Raw genomic sequence first — 27,299 nt, forward strand, 5'->3', positions numbered from 1 at the left:
CAGAAAGTAGAGGGAAAATGATCTTTCCTTCCCTAAAACATCAACAAGGGCAGGACCTTGTCATCCCTTTAGCCCAGCACCCAGCACAGTGCCTGGAATGTACAATGTGCTCACACAGAAAGTCAATGAGTAGAATGGTGTCCTCCTTCAGGTTACTTTTAAGTAAAGCAATAGATAGATTTCTTTATCAGGAATAGGTGACCTCCACAGTCCGAGCTTCACTGTGTACCCCCCGCCTTGCAGTACTATTTTTGTCATAGCTGAAGTGTAATGCAAGATCATTTCTTAAAACAAAATCTCTAGCTAGTAGATCTCTTGACATTTGTTTAATTTTAAGCTGCAGACATTATTATACTGCCCATTCAGGGAGCTTAAGACAATTTTCTGGAGTTGCAACTTACCCTCTAATATTCAGGATGCATTAACAGCCCCCTGAATGAGAGGACTTGCTTCCTTCCCCTTGATGTTTCCCCAGTTCTCCATTGACTGTGACATGCAGTGATTACCATGGACTGGAAAACATGGCCATGTGTACTCTCTGTGATCCTTACAAATTATGGAACCCAAAGAAAGTGGTTTAGCCACTTAAAAAGTAGGGAGGAAAAGAGGATAGAAACCCATAGATGCATTTTGAAAAAGAAGAATTTCCAGTTCTTGGTGTCCTCTTCCATTTCATGGCAATAAAATAACGATAGTTTGTCACAGTTCCACGATAAGATATAATTACCTTTAAATTTAAAACAAATTTAGCTAAGAAATGGATTAAATTTTAAGGAAACCTATCTGTTGCTTTACTTAAAAGTAACCTAAAAGGCACAGATCCTCAATACATTTTCAAGTTTCTCGTCTGCTCTCAAGCTCACCACTATCTTATTTCCTCCTTGAACTCACTAATGCAAGCTCGGGCATTCATATTTAAGCTTTAAACAAAAAATAATGCTGTTTGGTAATCCTGAGAATGTGATGTTTGATCCGTCTTTTCAGGAAGATTCATTTAAAAGCCTAGTCATAGCTACATTATAATTTTCTATAATCAACAAAGAAAAAAAAAATGCACCAGAAGATACAAGGATTACTGCCAAGAAAGTAACCTTAAATGTCCTTAAAGTTCTATTTCATCAGGTCCTGAAAGAAATGAAGCTCCACATTCTGCCCATTTCAGTGTGTGTGTATGTGTGTGTGTATGTGCGCGTAGCCCTCCCTCTAACATTTCCCTCCTGAGTTTTAGCGGAGACATAAAAGAGGTTTCATAACAGAACTACTACATAAATTATATAGTAATCTATGATTAAATATAGAAATGTACATACAAGACATTTCTTAAGAACTTATTTTTCACATAATAGTATTTTATATTACTTTACATGTTCCTATTATGAAAAATGCTTTGGATGCTTGCATTCACTTACTTGTTTGGCTTTCCTTTATATTGTAAAAGCCATTTGTTGAGGCTCTGCTCCTCTAATATATTTTAGGCATCAAATATATTCTTCTCTGTTATGAGAAAGGGAAGTGCAACTATTTAAAAATAAACAATAGCAATTATAAAGTTCATTTGTGTTTAAGTTTTGACCCAAGTCAGGAATTACCATAGAAATATATTTAACTAGGGACACCTGGGTGGCTCAGTGGGTTAAGCCTCTGCCTTTGGCTCAGGTCATGATCCCAGGTCCTGGGATCGAGCCCCTCATCAGGCTCTCTGCTCAGCAGGGAGCCTGCTTCTCCCTCTGCCTGCCTCTCAGCCTACTTATGATCTCTCTCTCTCTGTCGAATAAATAAATAAAATATTTTTAAAAATCTGATTGAGTTTCAACCAAAGTTATTACCTCAAAATCTTACTTTGCTTAACTCAAGTAGCGGTAGTCAAGAAGTGTATAAGGTTCGTGCACCAGCCTTCTCTCTGGTGTGCACTGTCCAAAAGGCATGTAGCATGTAGGGTGTAGGCTAATAAACTGGGTCACACACTGCACAGAATATCTAAAAGTATCACATAAACAAAGACAATTAGTTATAACCATGCTACCTCTTTTGGTTACTGACCAACAAAACCTTGTAATACACTTAAATTAGTTAGTATCTACAGAGTTATACTTGCCAAGAGATTCCCAAAGCAGATTATCTAAAACAGTGGCAGTCTTTTATCTTTAAACAATATTAACTTTTTTTTAAAAATGTCTCCTCCTAAATTCCCATTGTTGGCAGAAATCTACTATCTCTACCGATCTGGACTAGACTTAAGTGTTATTCACAATCAATGGGTTCTGTGTTTGTGCATGTTACAAAGTTCTCCCAAATATGGGTATGACACATCTTAGGTTTTGGAAAGGAAGGAAGTCGAAGAAAAAAGAGCAAGAGCCAACCATGTTGTCCTGTTCAAGCATGCACATGTTTTATTTAATTATTCTCCAAAGGTCTATTTTTTTTTCCAGCATAATGCAGATATTATGCTATCCTTTGAAATAAGATATATGAATTTCAAACAAAATTGTCAAAAACAATGACCTTGGTTACTCCATATGGTACACAGAAATAATTACATTTCACTTACAATACAGATGCACTTAACACAGTCATCAATAGTCATTCACCACCAACACAGTATATTTTTAAATCACCTAAAACACCAAAATTTTTTTTTCCCCAAAACTCTAAAGAAATTAATAGCTTGGGATAAATGATAAGTCAAAAAGGAGGCAGAATTGTCAACTGAAATACTCTAACTGTATTTTTTAAAATGTAGTATTAAGAACATGAAAATAGAACTTTTCATTGGGAATCAAAAGACCTAAGTATTCCTGATTGTGGTTTCCTTAGTCTACTTTTTAAAAAGTTTTTTCAACAAATGCCATCAAAGAAGTTTCACTATATTTGCTCTAGAAGCATAAAGTGACATGAGGCAGGTGTTAATATAATTGTTAATATTCACGCTCCAGGAAGATTAGTAACTTTTTAAAAGACCTACTAGGAATGAAGCCAGTTCTTCCCAAGAGATAGTAGAGTGTATCTTACTTTTACTCAGCAAATGTTTATTAAGATCTACCATGTGCACAGCACTGTTCTAGAAGCTATTCTAGAAATGGGAAGCAAGAATTTCTGGCTTTACTTGAAAATGGTTGGATTAATTCCTTCTTATGATAAATTATGATAAGCATTTTTAAATCTCTATAGTAGAGGGATAATTATTAATTCTTTCCATGTACGGAAGCTAAACTTTATTTCTTACAGTGGTGGTTTGGAATGAACAAAACTTTTCATTGGACATAAAACTTTTTTACACTGTCACGTGCAGACATGTCTGTTGAAATATTTTAAAGGTGAAAAGGTATAAAGACTTTTCACTTAAATGTACACAGAGATCAACTTTGCATCATCAAACTCCTGTCCTCCTGATTTAGTGGAGAAAACTGCTCCTTGCAGTATACAGGAACCTTTCTCAGTAAATGTGTGCTGCCTTCTCCAATGGCGTAGAAGCGTGCTTTCGTCAAATATTGCTACATAGAGCACTCGAGTTTATCTCTGCATTTCAATTCACATTAGTTATTCTCAAAAAGTATTCAAGATCTAAAGTAAAATAAATAATACATCAAGCAGGATTCTGGGATCACTGATTTTGTGATAATAATCCCAGCCTACTCTTTGCCTGAAACACATAGTGAAAAATCCAGTGTCTGGGCTTTTTTCCCCAACAGCAAAGAGGTTAGAGAGCAGTCAGAGATGTCAACTCCTTTTTCCTATTTTTTGACAAGGGGATTGATGATAGTAATCTACTTACAAGATAATATGTCGGGGAATACAAAAGTAGGAAAGTCATTTGAACTACAAAACGTTAGTCCAGTCGATGATGACAAACCCAATAGAAAGGCGCTATAGAAGTCCAAGAACGGATAATGCACTGTCACGGGGACACAGTGGACCAAAGGTTATTACTGAAAAACATTTATGGCACAACAGTTTTGGATTAAAAAGTTATCTAAAACCTGGCCACACTGGAAGTGTTTCTATGAACGTGGCTCTTACCGTATCTATGAAGATCTGGAAAGTACGACAACAAAAAATCCTGATTCCTGATACAACAGGTGTACAATGAATTATTGCAGTTGTAACAGTATCTAGGTGCAAGGTAAAACAATAATTAATACTGAACTATCTGAACACTTTAGATTTACTAATGAGCAACCCCATGAGAAATACCGCAGCTCTAAAAGGAGTGTATTGGCACAGCCCACCATGGAACATGAACAATCAGCTTGTTGTAAGTGCACAGAAATTCCCCTTTCTACAATTATAGTTTATCATGCCTATTCTGAAGACAACATAAGGACACTGAAATCACTGCTCCAAAGAATTCTAGCATGCATTATGATGGTTTCCTTCAGTCAATACAAATGTGTCATAGTTTTTTTAATATGTAATAATCTTCATCATAGCCAATGTTCATGGTTTTAACAGGAAAAATTTTTATCAAAATGTTTTCCATATTTTTTTTTGTTTTGCATTCAACCGGAACATTATGTTCAAAGATTTGTTTTATTTATTTTATTAAAAAAGAGTTCAGATCATAAGAAGCATCGATAGGTGGCATTTCATTGTGCTCATTCACAAAGTCAAAGGGTCACAGACTCTTCCTCTGTAGAACAGGTCAAACTCTGTCTAGAAATGCCATTTGGTGGTTTTATTTCCATCCTCAAGTTTGGAAGCTTTGCTTTTATTTCGCTGCCAACCTTCTTGCTTCGCTGTTTTCATCTGCAAAAGGTTTATTGTTTCTTCTTTCTTCCACATTAGAATTCTTTCCACAGCCGGAGCTCAAATTCTCTTAGACCTGGTTCCAATTGTCTTACAAAGCAGACACTCTGACAATATTGCCTCCTGAGTACTCCGGAGACTCTGGCCTGTCATCTCCTTCAGGGGTGGTCACTGGAGGTGTTGGGATGCTTATTATTGCTGTAGTCACATAAGGTTGTTCACAGTTTAGTTTAACACATTCTTCCATTTTGGCATTTAGACTGGATCGGCTGATGAGGAAGAAATAGATTTTAAAAAAGTAAGCTGTTTACTTAAACAACATTTTCCCTACAATTGAGGGATGTGTTTTCATGTTTATCAGTAACATGTTAAATATCAGAGACTAGTCACCACGATTTTTTAAAAACAATGTACCAAACCTAGTACGCGTTGAGGTGAACAGTAGCCAGGTCATTAACATTAACTGAGTCTCTAAAAGCCAGCTCAATTTGGTTCAGTTGGTGTTTCTCAAAGTGTTTTCTACAAAAATGCAAGGAAGAGAATCGGGTCAGTTTCAGAAAGCCTGGGTTGAGCAAAGTAAAATAGTTGTCTTTAAGACAGGACCTCTGCAAGGGATGTACCTCAATGACCTGTGAATATGTCTCAGTTCTTTTGACCACAGGGTCATTTTACTATCCTGTCTCTTGGGGAAAGAGGATGCCTTTAAAGCTCTCCAATTAGTGACAGCCAATTTTAAGAATCTCCAGAAAGTTAGCCATTACCAATAATTCAAGATTTTCCCAAGTGGTATTCTTGCATGAGTTGTACACTCCATGTGGATGAAGGGAAAAGGGGAGAGGAATAAGGAGGGTACACACAGGGTGCTAATTATTTCAATCTAATTACCTTATTTTCATGGAAATCTTATTTAAGATGTTTATGTCCTAAAATTTTCTTTCTGAACATTTCTCTGCTTTCTACTTAATTTTGGAACGGATGTAGAACAATACAGAGGTAGAATATCTTAGAGACACAATCTTTCATTGTTCCAAAATTTAATATTCTGGTCCCAGAGACATCTGATTTATGTAAATCAACATAGCCTGAATTCCTGAATTCAGAATGTCATCCAGGTTTTTCACAAAGATTGTTGAGTGAGAACAAAGGAGCAGCACTGAATTAATGGATTGTTAATATAAAAACATATCTATTTAATTTGGGGAACAAAGCAAAATTATGTTGGCAGAAATTGATCACTTTAATGAGTTGTATAGCTCAAATGGATTGCTTTTTTATTACACGTACATGTTTGTAGTAAAAACAAATAGCAAAGGAAAGGAAAGGAAAGCGAAGGAAAATGCCAATAGAAAAATTTCACTTCAATTATCCACGAACGAACCAGAGGTGAACGAGTTTAGCTTTTCACTTATCTTTTCTTGTATTGGATTGATTTTTTTGTGTGTTTGCGGTGGCCCCAAATATCTTTATGATCAAAATTATATATTGATTCAAGAGATTTGTGTAGGTATGGTTTTATTTTTCACTCTTATGTTGAAGGTGTTGATGTATTTCTAGGTGCTGCTGAGTACTTTTCAATGATATCAGTGTCAATTTAATTTGTCTCCATAGTAGTGCTGCCTATCTACCATTTCGGGGTCCTTGCATTTACGTAGGGGGCTCCTGGGTATAAAGCAGTGTGCTCAAATAGGAAAAAGGTTGTGGAGTGAATGAGGCAGATGTACAGATGTGCACACCTGACCATCTTAGCTTCTTTCTACTCCGCAGGCTTCCTCCTGACTCAGTGAGTACCACGCAGATCCATTTTCCCACTTGTTACTCGGGGTATTTGTTTTGTCTCATTCTAAACCCTAGGAACTAGGATTTGGATGCTATGATGCTTCTAAGGTGTATTTGTTCAAAATAAATAAAAAGTATTTCCCCCTCCCCCTCCCCCCCCCCCCCCCCCGCTCCTCGCCCCATACCCCAAATTGACAAATACACCAAGGCAGCAGCACGCCTGCAGGTGGAGAAACGCTTCGGGAGGGGGCACAGGTGTGCGTACCCACACAGATCACCTCGGGTACCTGTTAGAGAGCGGGGTTCTCTCCACACATCTGATCTGGATCGTACTGAGTTCTTGCACGCTGCCCCGGTGGCTGCCGGACACGTTGGCGTCTGGGATGCGGAAGGTTTTTTTGTGTCGTCGTGAGCAGCAAGTGCTGGTGACTCCTTGTTGTGAAGAGAGAGAGGGGCTGTGGCTCGAAGGCCGGTTTCCGGTGGCAACTTCCATGCAGCTTTCCTCAAAGACTTGCTCATCCACAAACTCGTGATTCTGCTCCGGAGTGGGGAGGGCACGAGAAGGAGGCACAGAAACGCATCTCAACGTTAAGGAAGGCAACGAACGGCTTTATTTTTTAAAACAAACATGCCAGTACACTGAGACGATCCCACGGGCAACTGAGACCATTTTCATAAAGTCTGGAATATCGAAGCCACCTCATGCTGGCTTTTGCGGGAAAATAAAATCTCCCTAGTTAGCCCTTGAGATGGACATTGACGGGCTGACTTAGGATCTCTTTATGGACTAACTTCATGTTGAAATACCACCTGTGAATTGAAACATCATTTCTGGAAGTGAAGAAGCAAAGGGGAAGAAAAAATTAAAAAAACTCTTGAAAATGCATGTAAGACAGTGCTCACAGTGAATGTGTTAATTCGCATGGACTTTTCCTTTTGAAACAGATTGGAATCATAGATAAGAGACTATTTTAATAGAATGCCCAGAATTAGACTGTTATATATTAGCAAATATTTTTACCTGGGATTGAAAACATTTTTTAATTAGAAAATGAGATCCTGAAGATACTTTGTATTTCTTTAGAGGCTCCTCTAAAGTTCCCAGGTACAGACAAGTGATTTATTAGTTAAACAGGCAAAATACTGCAAAATGGCCCACTTTGTGTTTAATCCAGAAGGGGTTAGCCCTGAACTCGGAGGTCTCCCTTCTTATCTTCATGATATATCACCACCTCTGCCTCTATTCAGAGTTCTTCTAGCCAAGAGGCACACAGTGTTGGGCATCATTTCCTATGCCACATTTTAGAAAAACCACACTGCAAATTTTGCTTTTAGAATATTTAATAAAGACTCACTTCCTAAAATGCCTCTGTAAGAATTTCGCCTCATAAATAAAAGGGAAAACATTTGGGTCTGAACTTCAGGAGAGCGACTTCAATTATTATTATTTTTTTCCTTTGTGTAGGTGGGAATAATCTCGTAATGGAAGGCTTTGCACATGCCAAATTCCACGTAACCATCCCTCATCCTGAAATATTAGCGAAACAATTGAAGCAATTCACTGGCCAAGAGCAAAAAGAGACTGTTTTCGTTACTCATTCTGTTATTTCTTTGCTGAGATGAGCATTTTGAAATAAACAATATTTATACACTGTTTAAAGTCAAGAGAATCATATGACCAGACAAGACAGTTTCATTAAGAAATGAATTTCAATATCAAATTTTATGGAAAAAATATAGCTCACAAAGGATTCATATGCTGTTTTCTTCTTTTACAATGCGCATCGCACACACATAATACAAGTATATAATGCATGAGATTCTAATTTATCACATCAGTGACTGTAAGTGAAAAAAGTCTGCTGCTGGTTATTTCTGTAGGTAGATTAATTTAAACGATAGTAATTGGTGTCAAATAATTTTTTTATTTAAAAGGTAAAATAGTAAAAAATGAAAATAAAAAAGCATGGAGATAAATACATCTGACTATTAATGTTACCGTTTACCTTTCAAAGAGTTATCCTAAGCTACAGACCTTACCCTGTAAGTGATGGATCGTTAGTTACAAAGGCAAATATAATCAAGTAACTACCTTGTTTAAAGCCCTCAAATAATTTTCCATTTATTATGAGATAAAGATCAAAATTCTTCACATGCCTCCAAAGCCTAGCCATTATCTAGACTTCCTCCGTCTCCTCTTGGGTCACTCTACTCCTTGTCTTCTGATCACCCTCAAATTCTTTAGTTCCTCTAAGGCCAAGTTCCAGCCTTCCCCTGGTGCCTACATCATCTTTTAGCCCCTTCCTTTCTTTGCCAAACTAGTTCCTAGTCATCCTGTGGCTCTCCATGCAAGTTCCTCCAGGAAGACTTGTCTCATGCTGTCCTCTCATGGCTCTGCCTTCTTTGTGTCATCGCACTTTGGCCCCATTTTTCCTTCTGCACTCATGACCCTTCTCCAGGACTATCGTGTTTTGTCCCATTCGTGGAGGCTTGATCAGGGCAAAGGCCACCCCTGACTTCGTGGCGCATCTAGGGTCTGGCTCACTGTCTGCCACGTAGTGGGTAAGCAATACAAATCTGTTGAATGACTATATAGGTAAATGAAAAAAAAATGCATGGGCGATATGTTGGAATTGAGAATATAAGAATATACCTCTGGGGAGTGAGTGAGCAGACCTGATTCAAATATGCTGAAAGTTTGAAAGTTTTGTTCTGCTTTGTGGTCAAAGACTGTGACCCCTTTGGACAAGCCAGCCAGGGTATGGGTACCTCTGCAAATGTGGAGTTCTGATTGAGAGCTTGTAAGCAGAGAAATGCAGACTCCAGCCTCAGCTCCAAGGGGCTTGCCAGTGAAGAAATGTGTCATTTTTCTTATGGGAGCATATAGTTTTTAATTACCTGTCTTGTTCATTACAACCTGTTAGGGAAAGAAATGCTTATATTCGGTTAGTCTCTATTTTTTTGTTACTGCTATTGGTATTCCTTTTATCTAAATGTCAGCAATGCTTGAACTACATTGGTTTTTGTTTAATCAGCATTTCATCATCAGGGGAAAAATGATATTTTGTAGGACCTGCAGTCAGCTCGTGGGAAACAACTTTCCATCCGCATTAAACTGATATTTCACACTAAAGTTAGGATAACCACTGAAGATAAAACTATTTCAAATAATTCTCTAAAATACTTTCCAAGTTGAAATGTCACTCTAGTCTTTCAAAGCAATTTCAAATATCCGTGGGTTTTTTTTTTCATTTTTAGTATATTTTCCAGTAATGTAGACAGTGAAATCATACTTGGAAGCACTAAGTATTCACAAAAGCAAATGGGATTCCTGTCTCAGTACAGGGGCGGATAGTCATGCCTTTTCCTTACCGTGGTTTTTTCCAGGCAGTGAAGCAGGTGGTGGTGCTGGGTTTCAAAGCTGGAGCCGGATTTGCTAACAAAGGCTTGTTCATCCTCTGAGGACTGTTAACACACAGAAGAGAGAAGTGCTTTCTATTTTATTTGCAAACAATGGGAACCTCAGCTACCCATTTCCACAGAGAGATCTAGCCTATTTCCTGAGATTAAATGGCAGCATTTTAATTTTTTTTAACTAAAAAGGAACCAATGTGCGGTTGCTTTTAATTTTGGCAATCAGCCTTTATGTTCCTGTCACATTAGCGGTCTGGTCTTTCAGGCTTGCCTCTCTGAATTGAAAAACTTAAATAGTTTTTACTCATTCATCTACCAACTACCTTTGAAAGTCTGGAATCTATTCTTTTTGGATAATAAAATTTAATCTAGTATTTAGATAATCCTGAAACCATGATCATGCTCACCTACATAAAAGATATTTTGATGGCACGATGACTGGAATCCTAAATATTAAAGGACAGTTTTGAGGTAAAAGTTAGTTTCCCTTGGATTTCATACCGTGTGAGCTTTACAACACTGAAGGGGAGGGTTTCCTTTCCATTAAGAAATAAAACTAGGCATCTTATCCCCACTCAAACGAATTTTAAGGAACATAAATAATTTTGAAAGAAAAATAGGTATTTGAGTTGAGAATTCTGACCTTTCTCTTGTTTACACAAGACAGTACAGAAATACTGCCCAGTCACGAATGGGAGTCACGATTCACCAGCAATATTTCATAGCCTGGGCCCTAAGCCGTAAGACCGTATAGCACCAGGTTATTTAAAAATGACAATTTTGTTGTTTGAGTAGCCGTTTTCCTAATTACCCACAATAAAATTATATGGTTAAGTAGAAGTAAATCAATATGACACTAATAAATCGAACAGTAAAAAAAAGTGAAATGCTTGACGGTACCTGCAGTTGGTTACTGAGTAAGCCATTCCGTTTGCTCTGCATGTAAGCATTGGCGCTTCCGGTTTTGGCAGCCCGGATCCTGGCGAGTCTGGCTTTCTAGAAGCCAGAAGAAAAAGAAATGTTGTGTTAATACTTATGGATTATTTTCTTCAAACAGTGAATGCACTCCTGTGTCATGCTAATGTCAGCATACACAGTTTTTAAAGTAGGCTAGCTTTTCACATGTAATTATTGAAAATTAAATTTTCACCACTGGAGTACTTTACTTTCCTTAACTTCTTCAGTAAGATCAATTCAGTACTTTGGAGTTGGGTTATGCATTTAAGACTTGTAATTAAGTCGTTATAGTAAGATCAAGTTTATTTCATTATTGTTTCTGTCAATTGTGTTAAGAGAAAAACGGCAGTATTACTTTATTTATATTTTCACTTATCCCAATCTGAGTAACTTAATGAAATGAAGACTTAGCAAACCAGCTTCCAGATCATTTTCATTTAAACTAATGTCCTTTTAAAAACAGCAAATACATTCCAGGGACCAATGGCCTGCTTGCCCGCCTTCTTTCTTCTTTCCATTCTGCCTTTTGAAAGGTTAAAACAAACAAACAAACAAACAAACAAACAAAAAAACTGCACTCCCAAATATCAATTTTTTTGCAAATATTTTGTTAAATTGGGCAAATTGACTCCATGCTGAATAACCTGGAGTCTCAAAAAAAAAAAAAAAAACAAAAAAAACCCTGCCACAATTTATCCACTACTTCTACTGACACTGGTCCATGCTAGAACATGCTTATCTGATTTCTATTTCTTGAATTTGTTGAAATGAGAGCATAGCGAGCCAGTCCAAGGAGATTGATAACATTATTTTTTTAAATTTTAAAACATTTCTGCAATAGACAATGTTCTTCAATTTGGAGGGCTTAGGGTGGTTACTTCAATTGTTCACAGTTCCAGAGAGATCACCAACGTGATAGTACTGAGCAAACCAACTGTTGACCAGATTTCTGGTATTTCATTCTCCTTTGGAACTCCTGTTGTTTCTGGAGTGAGTCATGGAACGAGTCTGGCTTTCACATCCTGGAGGGCGCTATTTTGGTTGAACATTCGGTTTGTAGGATTGTATATCTCACAAATGTACATAAGAAAGCAACTGGAATAGTCTGGTAAGTTCTTACAGAATTACCCCATAAAGAATCCTCCTTTTCCCTGTCTAAACCATCCAGATAAATACTATTTGTAGTTTCAAGCCCTGGGATGTTCTTTCTAATAAAAATTTAAACATTATCTAGATTTTTTTAATGGAAAATGAATATATACATATGACAACAATTTTATTAATACAAAGCTCATCAAAAATAAGTAAGTCTTTCTGGACCCTGGAGCTGCCCTATTAATTGTGCTTCAGAGGAACCACTTGTAATATGTCTAGAGAATCTTGCCAGAAATTTTCTAGGCATACAGAAGTGTGTGTGTGTGTGTGTGTGTGTGTGTGTGTGTGTAATCATACATCTGTATGCACATGTTTTTACAGTTGGACAATATGCCTCATACTCCTTTGCACTCAGCTGTTTTCATTTAATCCAGTTTGGAACTCCTTCCATATCTACACATATAGACCCACCTCATTCATTACAAATATATAATAGACCCATGAATAAAGCATCTTTTATTTAGCCAGCCAACCACCATGAAATCTTGAAAGTCTCTTTTGCTTATACTGCCAGCCTTGAACATCGTGATGAATTTATCTGTAAGACAAATTTCCAGAAGCAGAACTATTCCTAGATCAAAGGCTGTGCGTGTATGTTTTGTTTGATAGGTTTCACCAAACTTCCCTCCAAAGTTGTACCAAGATGCCCTTCCACTGACAGGGTTTGAGAATAGCACTGAGATGTCTGAAGCTCTCAAAATAGCATTAGGAGATCATCCGGGCTTCAATACCACCCCTTCTCTCTTCCTCTGCGAATTTATTCTTCCTGTTTGCTGATTCCAGGTTAGAATAACAACTTTGTACAAAGATCATATTTATAAATGATAAGAAAAATAGACAAATTTCACTCTTTGCTGCCAGTATACTGTTTAGATCCCTCAAAGTACTGAGACAACACAAGAGAATGAAGTTTGGAAGGTAGGAAATTTTTAACTTCAAAAGCTGGGTTGCGCAGCCAGGATTTCAGGCCAGTCTTGATAAAACAGTGGGAAATGACAAGCACATTTGAAAATGACTTTGAATTGATGTAATAATTCAGAAGTAAGTAATTTAAATATACATTTGGTTTCCAGAAAAGGATTATTGCTGAAATTTGAATCCTAAAGTCTCACTGGTCTCCTGAAACATTTAGTGCCTTTCCTGGTCTCATTCTTCCCCACTCTCCTCCCCACTCCCTACCTGCCTCCTTCTTTCCCTCTGTCCTTCCCCGCCTTCTTCCTTCCTTCCTTTTCTCTTCCCTCCCTCCCTCCTTTTTTCCTTTCTTTGGCAACTACTGAATGTAATTACATTGCCTATACCATAGTTATTAGTCTCATCTATGTCATTCTCCAAGCGTTTAGCAGCTGTATTAGAAAACTTTTTTGGGGAGAGCACCTGGGTGGCTCAGTGGGTTAAGCCTCTGCCTTGGCTCAGGTCATGATCTCAGGGTCCTGGGATCAAGCCCCACATTGGGCTCTGTGCTCAGCAGGGAGCCTGCTTCTTCCTCTCTCTCTGTTGCCTCTCTGCCTACTTGTGATCTCAGTCTGTCAAATAAATAAAATCTTTAGAAAAAACACTTTTTTTTCATAAATGAGACATTTATTTACATTAACCAAAAATACTGTCCAGCAAAGGAAAATGACATGTATTTCCCACACTGGAAAGCCTACATATGGTGGTAACCGCTGCAACAGAAGGAGTTCTAAGCTTAGGGAAAAAGAAGCAGTTGTCTTAGAGACAGAATAGCCATTTTGCTAAGCCATGTACGACAGTAGGAAAAAACCTCCCATCTCAATTTCAATCACAATTTTTCTTTCATTTTACAACAATACTGTATGAGTTAATTGGTTTAATTGGTATTGTGGTACACCACACCAAATGTCTGTTGAATAATGCTAGCTTTTATGACCTGTGATTACATCTTTGCTTTCAGTAGGTAATTGAGGAAATTTCTTTTACAAAGATATTTTAGAAAATCACTTTATTTCTGACCCACTCAGTATGACGATCTTGGCAATGGCAGCTATGTGAATGGGAGGTTAAAAGAAAACTATCCACTGGTAAGAGGAAATGTATTCCTCGCAGCCCTCACCCCCCGCCCCCAGTTTTGTAGGAAATACAACTTCTTGACCATGCCAAGTACCAGCAAATGTTATGGACTGAAAGGAAGGTTTCAGTAAATACTTTAGCTTATTTGGGAAGTAGGAGGCTTCCAAATTTTTAATTAAACAAAAAGGCTTATATTGTCTGTGTAAAAAAAAAAAAAAGCTTTGAAGTTATTTTCTGAATTCTTTATCTGCCTTGAGAAACACCGATGGTGTTGGGAAAAATAAATTGTCCCATAAGCACATTTCCCCCATGCATCTCAATTCTTCATAAATTCAGTTTTCTTCTTAATTCTCTAAACTCAGAAGGATTTCTCAAGGTTGGGTTTCAAGGGTTATGGGTAAAATCCAAGCCAGCCAAATGAAACAAACAACTGGTTCTGTGGTCACAAAAAGTTTGGGACATGCTGAGAGGTTAACCATGTTTCTCCGCTATTGGATTCTTTATGACATACATTGTGGATGTTCACTGTGAAGACAAAAGCGGGAGTATAGTATATAATTTTTCTCAAACTAATTTGACACGGAACTCTTTTATTGTGGAGTAGTCAGTAGTTTTCAGCAAGTAGATTGTTTTTTAATTGTACCAAATGACATTACATAAACTTTACAACGTAGTCTCTGGACCAGAGGCGGGGGACCCAGTCAGAGAAATATGTAGAGTATAAGCCAAAAACGCTTGAGATAGCAATGTTCTTCAATGCAATCTATCTTCTAAATGAGGTACGAGATAGACTGTGAAAAGCTATTGGACCATATTGCTGCCAGATCACAAACTGCTTTCAATACTTTTGAAAAATAAAGGTATCCTAGGTAGCTTTCAAAGTGAGGTTGTGAAAGCTTTTCTCTTTTATAATGTGAGGCCATTCCTCACTCCTCAAACATCAGCCCACATACTGCTTGTACCATCTATTCTGGAAATTCTACTTGGACTTGTTCCTTTCATTTAAGGTTTAGTAAAATGCCTTATGTGAGGTATCATATTTAGCTTTATCAGCTTTTACAAATTTAAGGCATTTATTGGAATCTTTCCATTTGTTAAGGTAAATAGCTCCTCTAGAAATGAGACAGGGGCACCTGGGTGGCTCAGTGGGTTAAAGCCTCTGCCTTCGGCTCAGGTCATGATCTCGAGGTCCTGGGATCGAGCCCCTCATCAGGCTCTATGCTCAGCAGGGAGCCTGCTTCCCCCCTTCCCCCGCCACAGCCGCCTCTCTGCCTACATGTGATCTCTGTCTGTCAAATAAATAGATAAATAAATAAAATCTTAACAAAAAGAAATGAGACAATTTAGTGCCAAATACTAATAAAAAGAGAGAGAGGGAGGAAATCAGAGGAAGATAGTACAAGATCCCAACACAGCTCTGGAGCTCTGTGAATCCTGGTGATGGGAGGGCTGGTAGAAACAGTGCCAGCATTTGGGTCAATGGAAGGGACACTGGATGGGTCAGTGAAAGAGAGGGCAATGAGAGTTAGCTCTAAGTGGGAAGAGGTAAGAACTGAAAGAAGGTGGAGGAGGGCACCAGAGATACAAATCATACTTCCCAATATTGCTTTCAACTGGTCCTCAGAATGTCCACCCTACGCTAGGAATGGAGGACACTGTCAAGGTGAACAAGACCTCATTGTTCATTCTTTCTTTATTACACAAACATTAAATTCTATTTATGCCTGGCACTGCACTCAGAACAATGGAGAGGGAGAATATAGTGTAAAACATGATAATAGAGTGAGCATAAAACTGCAGAAGAGAAAATAGAGTGATTAATGGTGTCCAAGTCATTTGGGAAATTTTTCATCATGTGGGCTGAGTGCTGCACCCTGAGTAGCAGTTTGCCAGGTGGCTCCATTAGGTGGTGTGGGGATGGAATGGAGACTTGAGGGTGGAAGTAAGTAACTCAGTAAGGCTGAAACACAGAGTGGATATCAAGAAGTATGTAACCTCCAGATTCTTACAAGTGTTGATAATGGGGGTTCTTAAACCACAGACAAAAAATCTAGTTATCCACAGAGATATGGCATAGGAACTGAGTGATACTTTTTACTATTGGATAATCTAAGAGAGATCACACTCAGACTACAGCAGAGTACTGTTTGTTTTAATTATTCTAGACTGATATAAAATTATTTGATTTGGACATTAAAGAATGTCCTAGACAGATGTTTCTCAAAGTATGGTTCCCAGACCAACAGTATCACTATCACTTGGGAACTTGTTAGAAATGCAAATTTTCAAACTGTAATCCCACACTGCTGAATCAAATGCTTTGGGGGTGGGTGTAACAATCTGTATTTTAACAAGCTCTTCAGATGATTCCAAAGAATCTAAAGCTCAAGAACCACCAGAGTAAAGTGTGATAAATGAGTCTTGGTAACTTCTTTCTGTATTAATGTCAACATCTTTATGTGACAAGTAAAAAATTCACTTTCATGGTACCTTGGCTGCACATTGGCTCATTGATTTGAAACTTCTCACTGTATTTAGAATTATCTATAAGAAAAATCCCTAAAGAGACATGGCTCTAATGATGCCAGAATTTTCTTGTCTTAGACTTTAATCAATAAGCATGTAAGCATAAGCATGTCATCTGTGAAATGGAAATAACACTTCTTCAGTGAGTTGATTGTGAAAATATAAATGACATATATAAGGCACCTGGGATATACTAGAAAATCTAGAGAGCATTATTGTTTTTGCTATTGGCACTATCAAAAATTATAATTATAATTACTATTACTATTAGACATAATTACTTACAAGCTAGCCTTGTAAATATGCAGATGATAGACTGGTGTGATTTGTATCTTCAAACAGGGTAGCTCCCTGCCTCAAAATATCAAGCCTACCCAATGTCATTGCATCAACTCAGCTTTATTTTGGCAAACACTTTCTACTCAATAAATACTTTTTGAATAACTGAGTGTATAAATAAATCTATTCAAACACAATTACCAGTGGTGGGGGTGAAGGAGATATGTCACAGTTCTATATTCACCCACAGGTCAGTGTTTAGTTAAGAAATGATCAAAGATGGCTAGAAATGGGTAAATGATGCACTCTTTCTAAGAGTGGGGCGAGGTAGTGAACGCAGGAATACTTACGGCGGGGAAGAGCCTAGAAGAAGGACAGTGTCCCTAAATGCTCAGGGAATGTTGTCAAATGCATATTGTATATATTTCATGCTTTCGCTTGAGCTTGAAGTTGAAAATGGGATGGAACACCAAAAAATATGGTCTAAAAAACATTCTGTAATATTTTTTTTTTTTTAAGATTTTATTTATTTGACAGAGAGATCAGGAGTAGGCAGAGAGAGAGGAGGAAGCAGGCTCCCTGCTGAGCAGAGAGCCCGATGTGGGGCTCGATCCCAGGACCCTGAGATCATGACCTGAGCTGTAAGCAGAGGCTTTAACCCACTGAACCACCCAGGTGCCCCTGTAATATTTCTTATTATTTGGTCTGACTGATATTTTTACTGAATGGGCTGTTTGCTCGATTGAATAAGCTGGCTATCTTTTCATAAATTTGATATTTGTCAAATCACCAATTCCAGATACACCTAAATTCTCTTAACTAAACTCTCTTATGGAATATTTATTCTGTTTCTTTGCTTTTTTAATTTCTGGGAAGGAAAATAGGAAATATTCCTTGATAACTTAGTTTCATATGCATTGTTCTTTCATGGGTAACTCTGGTCAGTTTACTGATCACAGACTATTTGCTGCACATAACACATTAGGTTATTACATTTGGTTTTATTAATTTCTCTAGTAGTTATGGTATATAAATATCATGATTTTTAAATACCTTATTCAATATTTTAAAAATCTTATTTATTTTTGCATTCTGGATTTATTTCTGCAAAAGTTTTTCTGAATTATTCTAAGTTTTTTTTTTTAACTGATTTGTCTGTTGCAGATGACAAAGTCTGAAGAAAATGCAGATATTTTGGCATTCATTTTATTTGAAAATCTGATTTGTACTTCCTACAGTTTCAATATAGAAGCTTTTTTTTTTTTACATTGAGGAAATGAATTCTTATATCAAAGAAGAGGTTTCTAGAATGGAGATAGATGGGTCCTGGGAAATGAAGATTTTTGTAGGATTTTTGTTATTTTAAACAATGTACACATGTGCCCGGGAGAAAGAGTGTCATGTGTGGGCAGAGCCACAGTTGTGTGCATGAAAGTCTCTGGTGGAGGGGCCAACTGTGGCTAAAATTTCTCCATTTCTGCTTGCCAAAGGTGTTCCCTACAGGAGACTCCAACTGCTCAGAGGGTGCCTTTTGCTAACCTCTGTTTGTTGAGTTCTCAGTTCCATATATTCATATTAACTGGACTATTCTATGCTCTGCGATAATCAGTTAAATGTTGGGTACCTTTCCAAACATGGGGGATTCTGAGAAGCAAGAAAGGACAAGGCTGGACATGTGATTCTTCGCACACGGAGGAGGATCTGCAGTGATGGACATGAACATGTTCTCTCACAACACGCTCGGTGATGCTAAGAGTTACTTTATGAGATTTTACACTCTACTAAAAGACTAACATTGTTCAAAAAGTGTCCTTAAAATCCTGTTCTGGAATTATGTACAAAGCCCGTTATGAACTGCACCCAAATCTCTCATGATAGTTTATAGTTACACTACATCACCAGGATTTTGCATCCATAGTCATGGTTAGGGATAGTTTTTGGAAATTAGAAAAAAAAAAAAATCTGTCCATGAAGGACAATGATACAGTATTCATGAAGAATACTGGAAATCTAGTACCACAATGCTGAGGAAAAACTATAAAAGAGATTCCTAAAATTATTTCTAGGCAGCAAAGGCCCTGACTCTAAATGTGACTATTTTGCCAAAAATCAGGGAAGGGAAGGGTTCTAACATGTACTTAGTTCCTCTGAGAAGCTGTCTCCCTGGGTGGTTAAGTGTACGAATCTGGGAGCCTGGTGGGCTTGGACTGAATGATGGTTCATAATTTACTGGGTCTTTGCCCTCAGAATTTCTCAACTTCTGGATACCTTAGGATCTTCATCTAAAAAATGGGGAAAATAATGACAACTCACTCCTAGATTCATGAAGACAATATGAATTATTTTTTAAAAACATCAAACCAGTAGCTGGCACACAGTAACCCAGCAATACATGTTAGATATTGCTAGTATTATGATATGCTTACATAGATTTACATATCTTTGCGTATGTTCTTAATCTTTCTGTGAGGTAGGTATGTTTTCCCCCTTTCACAGTTGAGTACTCATCCTGCTTACTTGTAGAGGGATGAGTAGCTGGCACGAAGTTCAGAGAAACTGTAAACTGCTGGGCCAGGAATAAAACTCAGCTACTAATGATCAGATTTCTCCTACTTCCTGGGTCAACTATTTAAAAAATCTGAGACATATCTTAGTTCCTTTTAATAGTCCTGGTCTACTGGAACCAGCTTGACCCCTGGTGGATACAGACTAGATGAATCAGATCTAGAAATCTGATTCTGATAAAATTTGCCAAGACTTATCTTTGATTTTGTTACCATCATTAGTGCTGTTTACTACATAATTCTTCCTCTCTGCTTCTGATTGCATAGTAGGATTCTATTTCCCTGCCCACTTTGAAGCCACACATGGCCATGTGACTTACTTTGGCTCATGCAGTAGAAATGGAAGTGAGCTGGCCCACTTCCAGGAGAAGGTTTTAGGAGTCATTGTGATTCATCATGCCCTGTTACCCCTGCTTGAATGATTGCAGAAGTACCTTGTCAAGATGGGAGTTTCTATCGCTGGACCAGTAATGGACCTTCAGCATGACTGAGAAATAGTCCTTGTTGTTTTAGGTCACTGAGATAGTAAGGTGGTTTTTGTTGTTGTTGTTGTTGTTTTTTAACTGTGGTATAGCCTAGCTTGTGCTGACTGATGCAGCTATCATCGGAATCTAGAACACTGAATAGCCAGTTAGGGATTTTAAAGCTCACTATAAAAAGTGGGAGATGCTAAATTCTGGCTGCCTAGGGCTGAATACACACCTTCTGTGCTCTCCGTTTGTCTGCTCGTTGATTTTGGTGGTAGATCCGACTGAAGTTAGAGACAATCACTGGAACAGGTAGAGCAATGACCAAGACCCCACTCAGTGAACAGATGGAGCCAAAAATCTTCCCTGCTATGGTTTTTGGTACCATGTCACCATACCTGGGTTAGAGAAAACAAAAAACAAAAAACATATGGTTTTTAGTCACAGAAAGCTATTTCTGCCTGCTACAAATAGCTTTTTACCTTAAATTATTTTTTTGGACCAATCTGTCTCTACTTCAGGATGACTATATACGAGAGTTAAGGCTTTAATACACCAGAAATTATGAATATCTGAATGTAAAAAAATTATCTTTCAATCTTGGAGGAATTGATTCTAACATTTATATATCATTTTTTTAAAAAGATTTTATTTATTTATTTGTCAGAGAGAGAGAGGGAGAGAGAGCAAGCACAGGCAGACAGAAGGGTAGGCAGAGGCAGAGGGAGAAGCAGGCTCCCTGACAAGCAAGGAGCCCGACGTGGGACTCGATCCCAGGACGCTGGGATCATGACCTGAGCGGAAGGCAGCTGCTTAACCAACTGAGCCACCCAGGCGTCCCTAGATATCATTTTGATTGGAAAATATTTTAAGCCAGATGGTGTAATGATAGCTCTTCAGTGTGTCCTTTATATAATATGGCAAATTTCTTTATATTTATTTATGGTCAGTAATTCCATGCTGAATTTTATAATCTAGATAACCCCCTTTTCCACTTAATTTTTCCAGCATTAGATTGGTTATGAAATTTAAGTAGAAAAAGTGGTATAGCACATTCCTTTGGTCAGATATAATCACTTAAAAAACAAGCTTTCCAAGGTCTTATTAACTTTCACTTGTTAAATTCAATGGCCATTTCTCCATGATGATCTTATTCAATCTCTCGGTTGTATTTAATTAGTTTTCTCTCTCCTTGGAACACTCTCTGTTGGCTGTTCCAGTATTGGAAAATTCCCTTTGTGGTCCTCCTACCACATGGCTGCTTCTCCATCTTCTTTTCTGGCTTTTGTCCCCCTTATCTGATTTCTAAATCGTGCAGTAACGTAGGTCTCAGACTCTTACTGTCTCCATATAAACCCTTTCCTATGTGATTTCATCCAATCCCATAGCTGGCAGTTACCTATATGCTGCTGGTATCCTACTTTATATTGACAGCCCTGACCCCTATTTTGAAAATCAGACTCATATCTTCAATGGTCTGGTTTGCTTTTTCCTATCCCTGGATTTTTAAAGAAACTATTAAGAGCCAATTAAGACAAATGAGCCAAAAAAAGAACTCTTATTTCTGCCACCCTCAAATCTGTTCCTCCCACAGTCTATCGCCTCCAATTACATGGAACTGCAAACCGTCCAGTTGCTCACACCAAAATTGAAAGAGTTGCCCCAATCTTCACTCCCTGCATCTCATTTCCAAGCTAGTCTTGTTATCACTGACCCAACTGAATTAGATCCCATTCAGGTCTCTTTCCTTAACTTCCATTTTACCACAACAATCCAAGCTATCTCTATCCCTTGCCAGAGCCATGGGTAGATATAGCTTCTTACCTGAACTCTGTCTTCCATATTTACCAGTTTACAATTCATGCCAACATAGCAGCCAGACTTATGGTTGTAGAATGGAGATTGGACTGTTGCTACTTTGGTTGAACCTTCTAATAGACTTGGAACTAAAATCCAAACTCCTCATGTTCATCTCTGAGGACCCATACTGTTGAATTACTGCCTATATTTCCAACCAAGTCCACTAGCCACCTGGCTTTCTGTCCACATGTGCGGACCCCAGATCATCATTATTCAGGTTGAGACTTACATGTGTCTGTTCCATAAGTTATTTTCTGGCTACCTTATCCACAGTAGTCTTATTCTCTCCTCTTGTCATTCTCGATAACATTTCCCCATTAACTGCCCTTCACAGTACTGTTAACACAGAATATTTTATATAATTTATCAACGTATTTTTTTTTGACTACCCACCCACCCTGCTGACATTAGAATATAACATCAGCAAAGCAGGATTTGCTCTACTGAGTGTCTCACTAAAACAAAGCAGGATTTTAATAAATATTAGTTGAAGAATCCATTTTTCCCTACCTTACTGATACAGACTTCTAAGGATTTATCCCTAGGGAATGGGAAAGAAGATCTTTTGATCATAAGACTAGAAATTACCCAGCTCTGCCTATAGATCCCCAACTAGTCCATGTTCACTTTGAGGCTCTGGGGAGCTCAACACTCTGAGAGGGGCTCGGGTATTGGAATCCAGACCCAAGGTGGTTTAGAAGGACTTGATATTGCATTTTTTCCTGTAGGGTAACCTAGGAAATGATCACTCTAATTAACATCGTTTTGTGGGAAAACATTTGTGTGTCAATATGCAAAGGAAAGTTGCAGAGGGATTGGCCCAGGGAAAGCTGGTGAGAGTGAGAGCAGGCTCTACTGACTAGAACATTTGGTGATCCCAGTCCACGCTGTGGTCCTTGTTTTGAAGGCTCAGTTACTCACTCTTGTCAGTGTTTGCAGTTGATCAGCAGTTGAGCTAATTCCCTGTAACTAAAATTCCCACAAGGTTTTGGCATCAGAATGACAATATTAATTTATAGTACAACAAACAAACACAAAAAATAAAAAGAAAGAATGAACGAACCCAGGAATTGGAATATTGTGTCCATATGAAACAGGATCTCTCTCTCTTTTTTTTTTTTTTAAGGTTTTATTTATTTATTTGAAAGAGCACATGAGAGAGCACATGAGCAAAGGAAGGGGCAGAGGGAGAAGCAGGCAATGCGGGGCTCAATCCCAGGACTCGGGAATCACGACCCAAGCCCAGGACCCTGGGATTACGACTGGAGCTGAAGGCAGCCCACTTAACCAACTGAGCCACGCAGGAGCCGCAACAGGGTCTCTTTCTGTAGTCCATCAGGGAAGGTAAATCATAATCTGAGGTTTATGTTAGCAAGGAAACAGTCACACATAAAAGAATTCATAAGGTGAGCAAAAAAGTCTTGAGGACTTTCTTACTATATATATCAATATATATCTTACTATATATATCAATGGAATTGGAAGATCAACTTTTTATACAATGCTGTGTGCGTGTGAACCAACTTCTGTTTGCCACAGTTCACATTAAGTGCCCAGTCATATTTTATTGACCTCTTTTTTTTTCTTTGCACTGATTATACAGTAGGTCCTGGAAAAGTCTAACACACACACACATACACACAAACACAAGCTGTTTTTCAAAAAAGGGATTTGATTTTAAGGTCTACCAATCAGGATCTAGAAAGTGTTTCTCAAAAAAAAATAAATAAAACTCAACTATATTTGTTGTGAGCAGAATAGACAAACATTGAGTCCATGCAATTCAAATAAACTTTGTAGGATATAAATACATTAAATAAAATAAATAAGATAGAGAAATGAATCCAAAGTAATGTTTGTCCTGTCTCTCTTCAAGAGATTTTTAAAAAATTAGTATTTATCGGCTACTTTTTGTATTCTAGGCTCAACTGTATCATAGAGTACGCAAGGCCAGCACTCTTATAATTATTGGAGAAAATTAAGGACTAGACTGTGTTGAATGGACCCAAAGTTCAGTAAGACTTTAAGAAGACAGAGGCTGGTAAGTTCGGGGGGGCGGGTGTGCAGGGATGGAAGACAGTCATAAGTCCAGAAAGTCCTCACCGAAAAGAAGAAGGGAAAAAAAAAACAACAAAAAAACTCTTGAGGGATTCTGTCAAAGCAATGCGAAGCCAATTGATAAAGCAGGGTTTCTTGGGAAAGCAATTTTTGACAAGGTGCCCAGGATTCAACTAGAGAAATAATCACTGCAAATCCTTTTTTGAATGTAGAGATTATAATATAAATAAATAAAGCAGAAAGTGAACTTGTTACTCAGAGGGGGGAAATTGGGTAAAGTGAGATTTCTTGTTCATTTTGTAACAAAGGGGTAGAAAGGAAGACTATGAGCCAGCTTGCCCAAAGGCAGAAAATTCACAGTCTGGAAGGACCCATGACGGAAGAGAGGTAACAGGAGTGCTTCAAGGTCCTGCAGCTATGCTAATCTGCGTCAAAGCAGTATTTATTATTTACCTCCACCATATTTGCTTTACAATCCAAATTTCCTTCACAATCAGGAAAGCAGGGTGAGTGCTTGAGGGGACTGGTCACGCCTGCGGTGATCACCGGGAACATGGCGCGAAGTGAGGGCTAACACAGTGCTCATCGGTGGGACCTTCTCCTCCCATCGTCCCACTCCTGGGTAGAAGGACAGATCTTTCTGGTGATACGGAAAATGAGGATGGGCCCCAGGGCGCCGCTGTTGTGAGGCTGGGGCAGAGAGTGACGTGCGGAGGGCACAGGGATGGGGCAGGCGGGGGGGCGGGGGGGTGCTGCGGTGGGGGTGCCGGCGGGCGCGGGCAGGGGGCTGCGGGGCGGCTGCCCCTAAGGGCTCCGTGGGACTCCGTCAGGCGATCCCCAAGGAGCACCTGCTGCTTCCTTCCACACTCCCCTCCGTGCTCTATCTACTGCTCTTCCCGTTCTTCTTCCTGCTCCCCGTCCTTTCCCGGATCGGACTGCTGTTGCCCTTGGCAATATGAAACCTGTATCACTAGTTCGACTCTGTCGGAGAATCACGACAGATACCCAACGTGGTTCATCTCTGTTCTAACCGTGGTCCATTTTGTCTCTCTTCTCACTTAGGAATCACCTTGAGAATGGAAACAGGTAATTTTTATCTGCAAACTTATAATTGGGCCCAGAATCTACTGGGGATAGGGAATAGCTCTCTGGCAAAATCAGCTGCTTTCCTTTGTTTAACAAAGGCTCTTTTAACTAGTATTCAAATTCCTACTAAGAAGCAAAATAGGGTGATACACCTCAGGAATCATATCTCAAACTCGATAGAGGAAAGGCTTAGAATAGAAAGCTTCATAATGAGAGGTGACAGTCAGCTCCGCTAAATAATCGTGTAGTTTAAGTATTGCCTACAATACTGCCATCTTTTAATGGTGATTTCTATCAGAGGTGTCTTACTTACTGGTTGGCATTTTATTCTTTTCATTCCATATGAAAACATGCCTCATTTTTCCTGAGCCCCTATCTTTAAATTAATGCTAAGCCCAGGGATATTATATATTCTAGTCTTTCTTTTTTCTTCAGAATTTTATCTTATGTCCCCAGTCTTCAAACATCCATTGCCCAAGAAGACTGACACCGAAACATTATGTAGACGTGGTTTTGTTTTACACAGAGACTTTTTTTTTCTATTTTTAAAGAAAATTTGTTGAAAGATTTTATGGGGCCTCTAAGGTCTACCAAGATAAATACTGAATTCCTAAAAGAGAGAAGAAAACAGGAGAAAGGATGGCATAGTATATAAGAATCACTCTCCAAAATTCTACATACTAGAAATAAGCAGACTTGAATTTTTAATTGCAAGGACGTTTCCCTGTCTTTTTACTTTGCTCCACTTCTCACTTTTCCCACTTTCCTCCTCCACTCACCACGTATAGCCAGTCCAGTTTCTTTCTGCTTTTTGTTTTTACTCTGGACATCTGCCAAACCTTATATGTTTATTTCCTCTTTCCCTCCTCATACCAGTTAAAAAGGTACAGCATGGAGGTATCACTCACATAAAAAATACTAATTCTAAATTTGCACATACTTCCCAAAATACTTAATTAAAATGATGTTTTTTTTCTGCATGTTAAAGACCCTATTGAACAGAAGACCAGTTCCCCAGAGGAAATTCCATTATTGGTTCTCGAAGATTTTGATTTCGGATGTCAACCAAAAGTTTCTGCAAAGTACTTAAACTATGGCTTGCATTCAATGACAGAAAAGTGGCTAAATCTGGTTAATTCAGACAAACAAGTAGAATGCGTATATCTTCCTTCTGTCTGTCCATTCATCCATCCATCCATCTTCCCATTTTATCAAGTAATATGAAAATAGTTGAGAAAGTGTTGTAAACCAGATTTTATTAATATCCACTCAATTTTTCCAGAAATCATATGTCTAAGTATACTTGTCTTTTGATCTCTAATGGAGAAATATTTCCTGGAATTTTCTTACGCAGTGCTCAAACACAATACTGTTAGCTTCCTCGTCCTATTCATATAGTTTCTATTTTTCTTCTATTTTTATTTGAAGAGCATAAATGTAGGCTCATTTTATAAAGGAGAGATCTTATATAAGCAAAGCTCCTTAAGGAATGATTTTTCATCTGTGAAACTATTTCCCATGGATACTAAGAAAGAAAACAAAAGCCATGGATTTTATCAACACTCACAAGGGTAGAAAAGATCTTCATATAACAGGAAGGAAATGCTAATTTAAATAGAAACCTCAATGCTTACTGGAACTCAATCTCTTGCTCTCCCTTTCTCTTGTTCACAATGAAAACGTCTTGAATTGCTCGGTGGAAGGAATCAAGCGAATGGATCGTTTGCACCTGCACAGAACTCCAGGAGCATCCTGCATATTGTCTAGGGCAGGTGCTGGCTCTATAAAGCTACCACATTAGGGAAAAACAAAAACAAAAGCAAAACCCCACAACTTCATATGGGATATGAATTTGTATTTGGAAATGGAAGTGTTTGAAAAAACAGGTCACTGGCTACGATATGTCTGAATGTGTCTCCCCCAAATTCATACCTTGAAATCCTAACGCTTCATAGGATGATATGAGCAGGTGGAGGCTTTGGGAGGTGATTAGGTCATGAGAGCAAAACCCTCACAAATGGGATCGGGGCTCTTCTAAAAGGAGACCCTACAGAGCGCCTTAGCCCCTTCCACCACATGAGTTCACAGCAAGAAGGGCAGTCTATGAACTGGGAAACGAAATTTCGCGGAACCCGTTGGTGACATGATACCTTGAACTTCTCAGCCTCCAGAACTGTGAGAGATAACAGTTTTGTTTTTTATAAACTACCAAGTCTGTGGTATTTTGTTATAGAAGCCTGAATGGACTAAGGCAGTATCCTTAAAAAAGTTAAATGAAAGTGATATGTATAATAATAACCTGGTGAAATCTATTAATTGATTGTATGTGTGTGTGTGTGTGTGTGTGTGTATTTTAATTACTGATTTTGTGCTTCAATTGTCTCCT

General features: G+C 38.3%; 1 protein-coding gene across 1 annotated transcript in view; it reads right to left on the bottom strand.

The window, feature by feature from the left end:
- Positions 1 to 2,365: 2,365 nt before the first annotated feature.
- Positions 2,366 to 27,299, bottom strand: part of KCND2 (potassium voltage-gated channel subfamily D member 2) — a 489,553-nt gene continuing 464,619 nt past the window's right edge. Inside the window, exons 2-6 of the mRNA XM_032870642.1 lie at positions 20,145 to 20,307; positions 10,834 to 10,929; positions 9,892 to 9,984; positions 6,807 to 7,054; positions 2,366 to 5,012 (exon numbers count right to left, since the gene is read on the bottom strand). Coding sequence (XP_032726533.1) covers positions 4,835 to 5,012; positions 6,807 to 7,054; positions 9,892 to 9,984; positions 10,834 to 10,929; positions 20,145 to 20,307 — 778 coding nt within the window. The 3' untranslated portion in view covers positions 2,366 to 4,834. The remainder of the gene's footprint in view (positions 5,013 to 6,806; positions 7,055 to 9,891; positions 9,985 to 10,833; positions 10,930 to 20,144; positions 20,308 to 27,299) is intronic.

The sequence above is a fragment of the Lontra canadensis genome, unplaced genomic scaffold, assembly GCF_010015895.1.
Source record: "Lontra canadensis isolate GAN:19392208 unplaced genomic scaffold, GSC_riverotter_1.0 scaffold2, whole genome shotgun sequence".
Lineage (NCBI taxonomy): Eukaryota > Metazoa > Chordata > Mammalia > Carnivora > Mustelidae > Lontra > Lontra canadensis.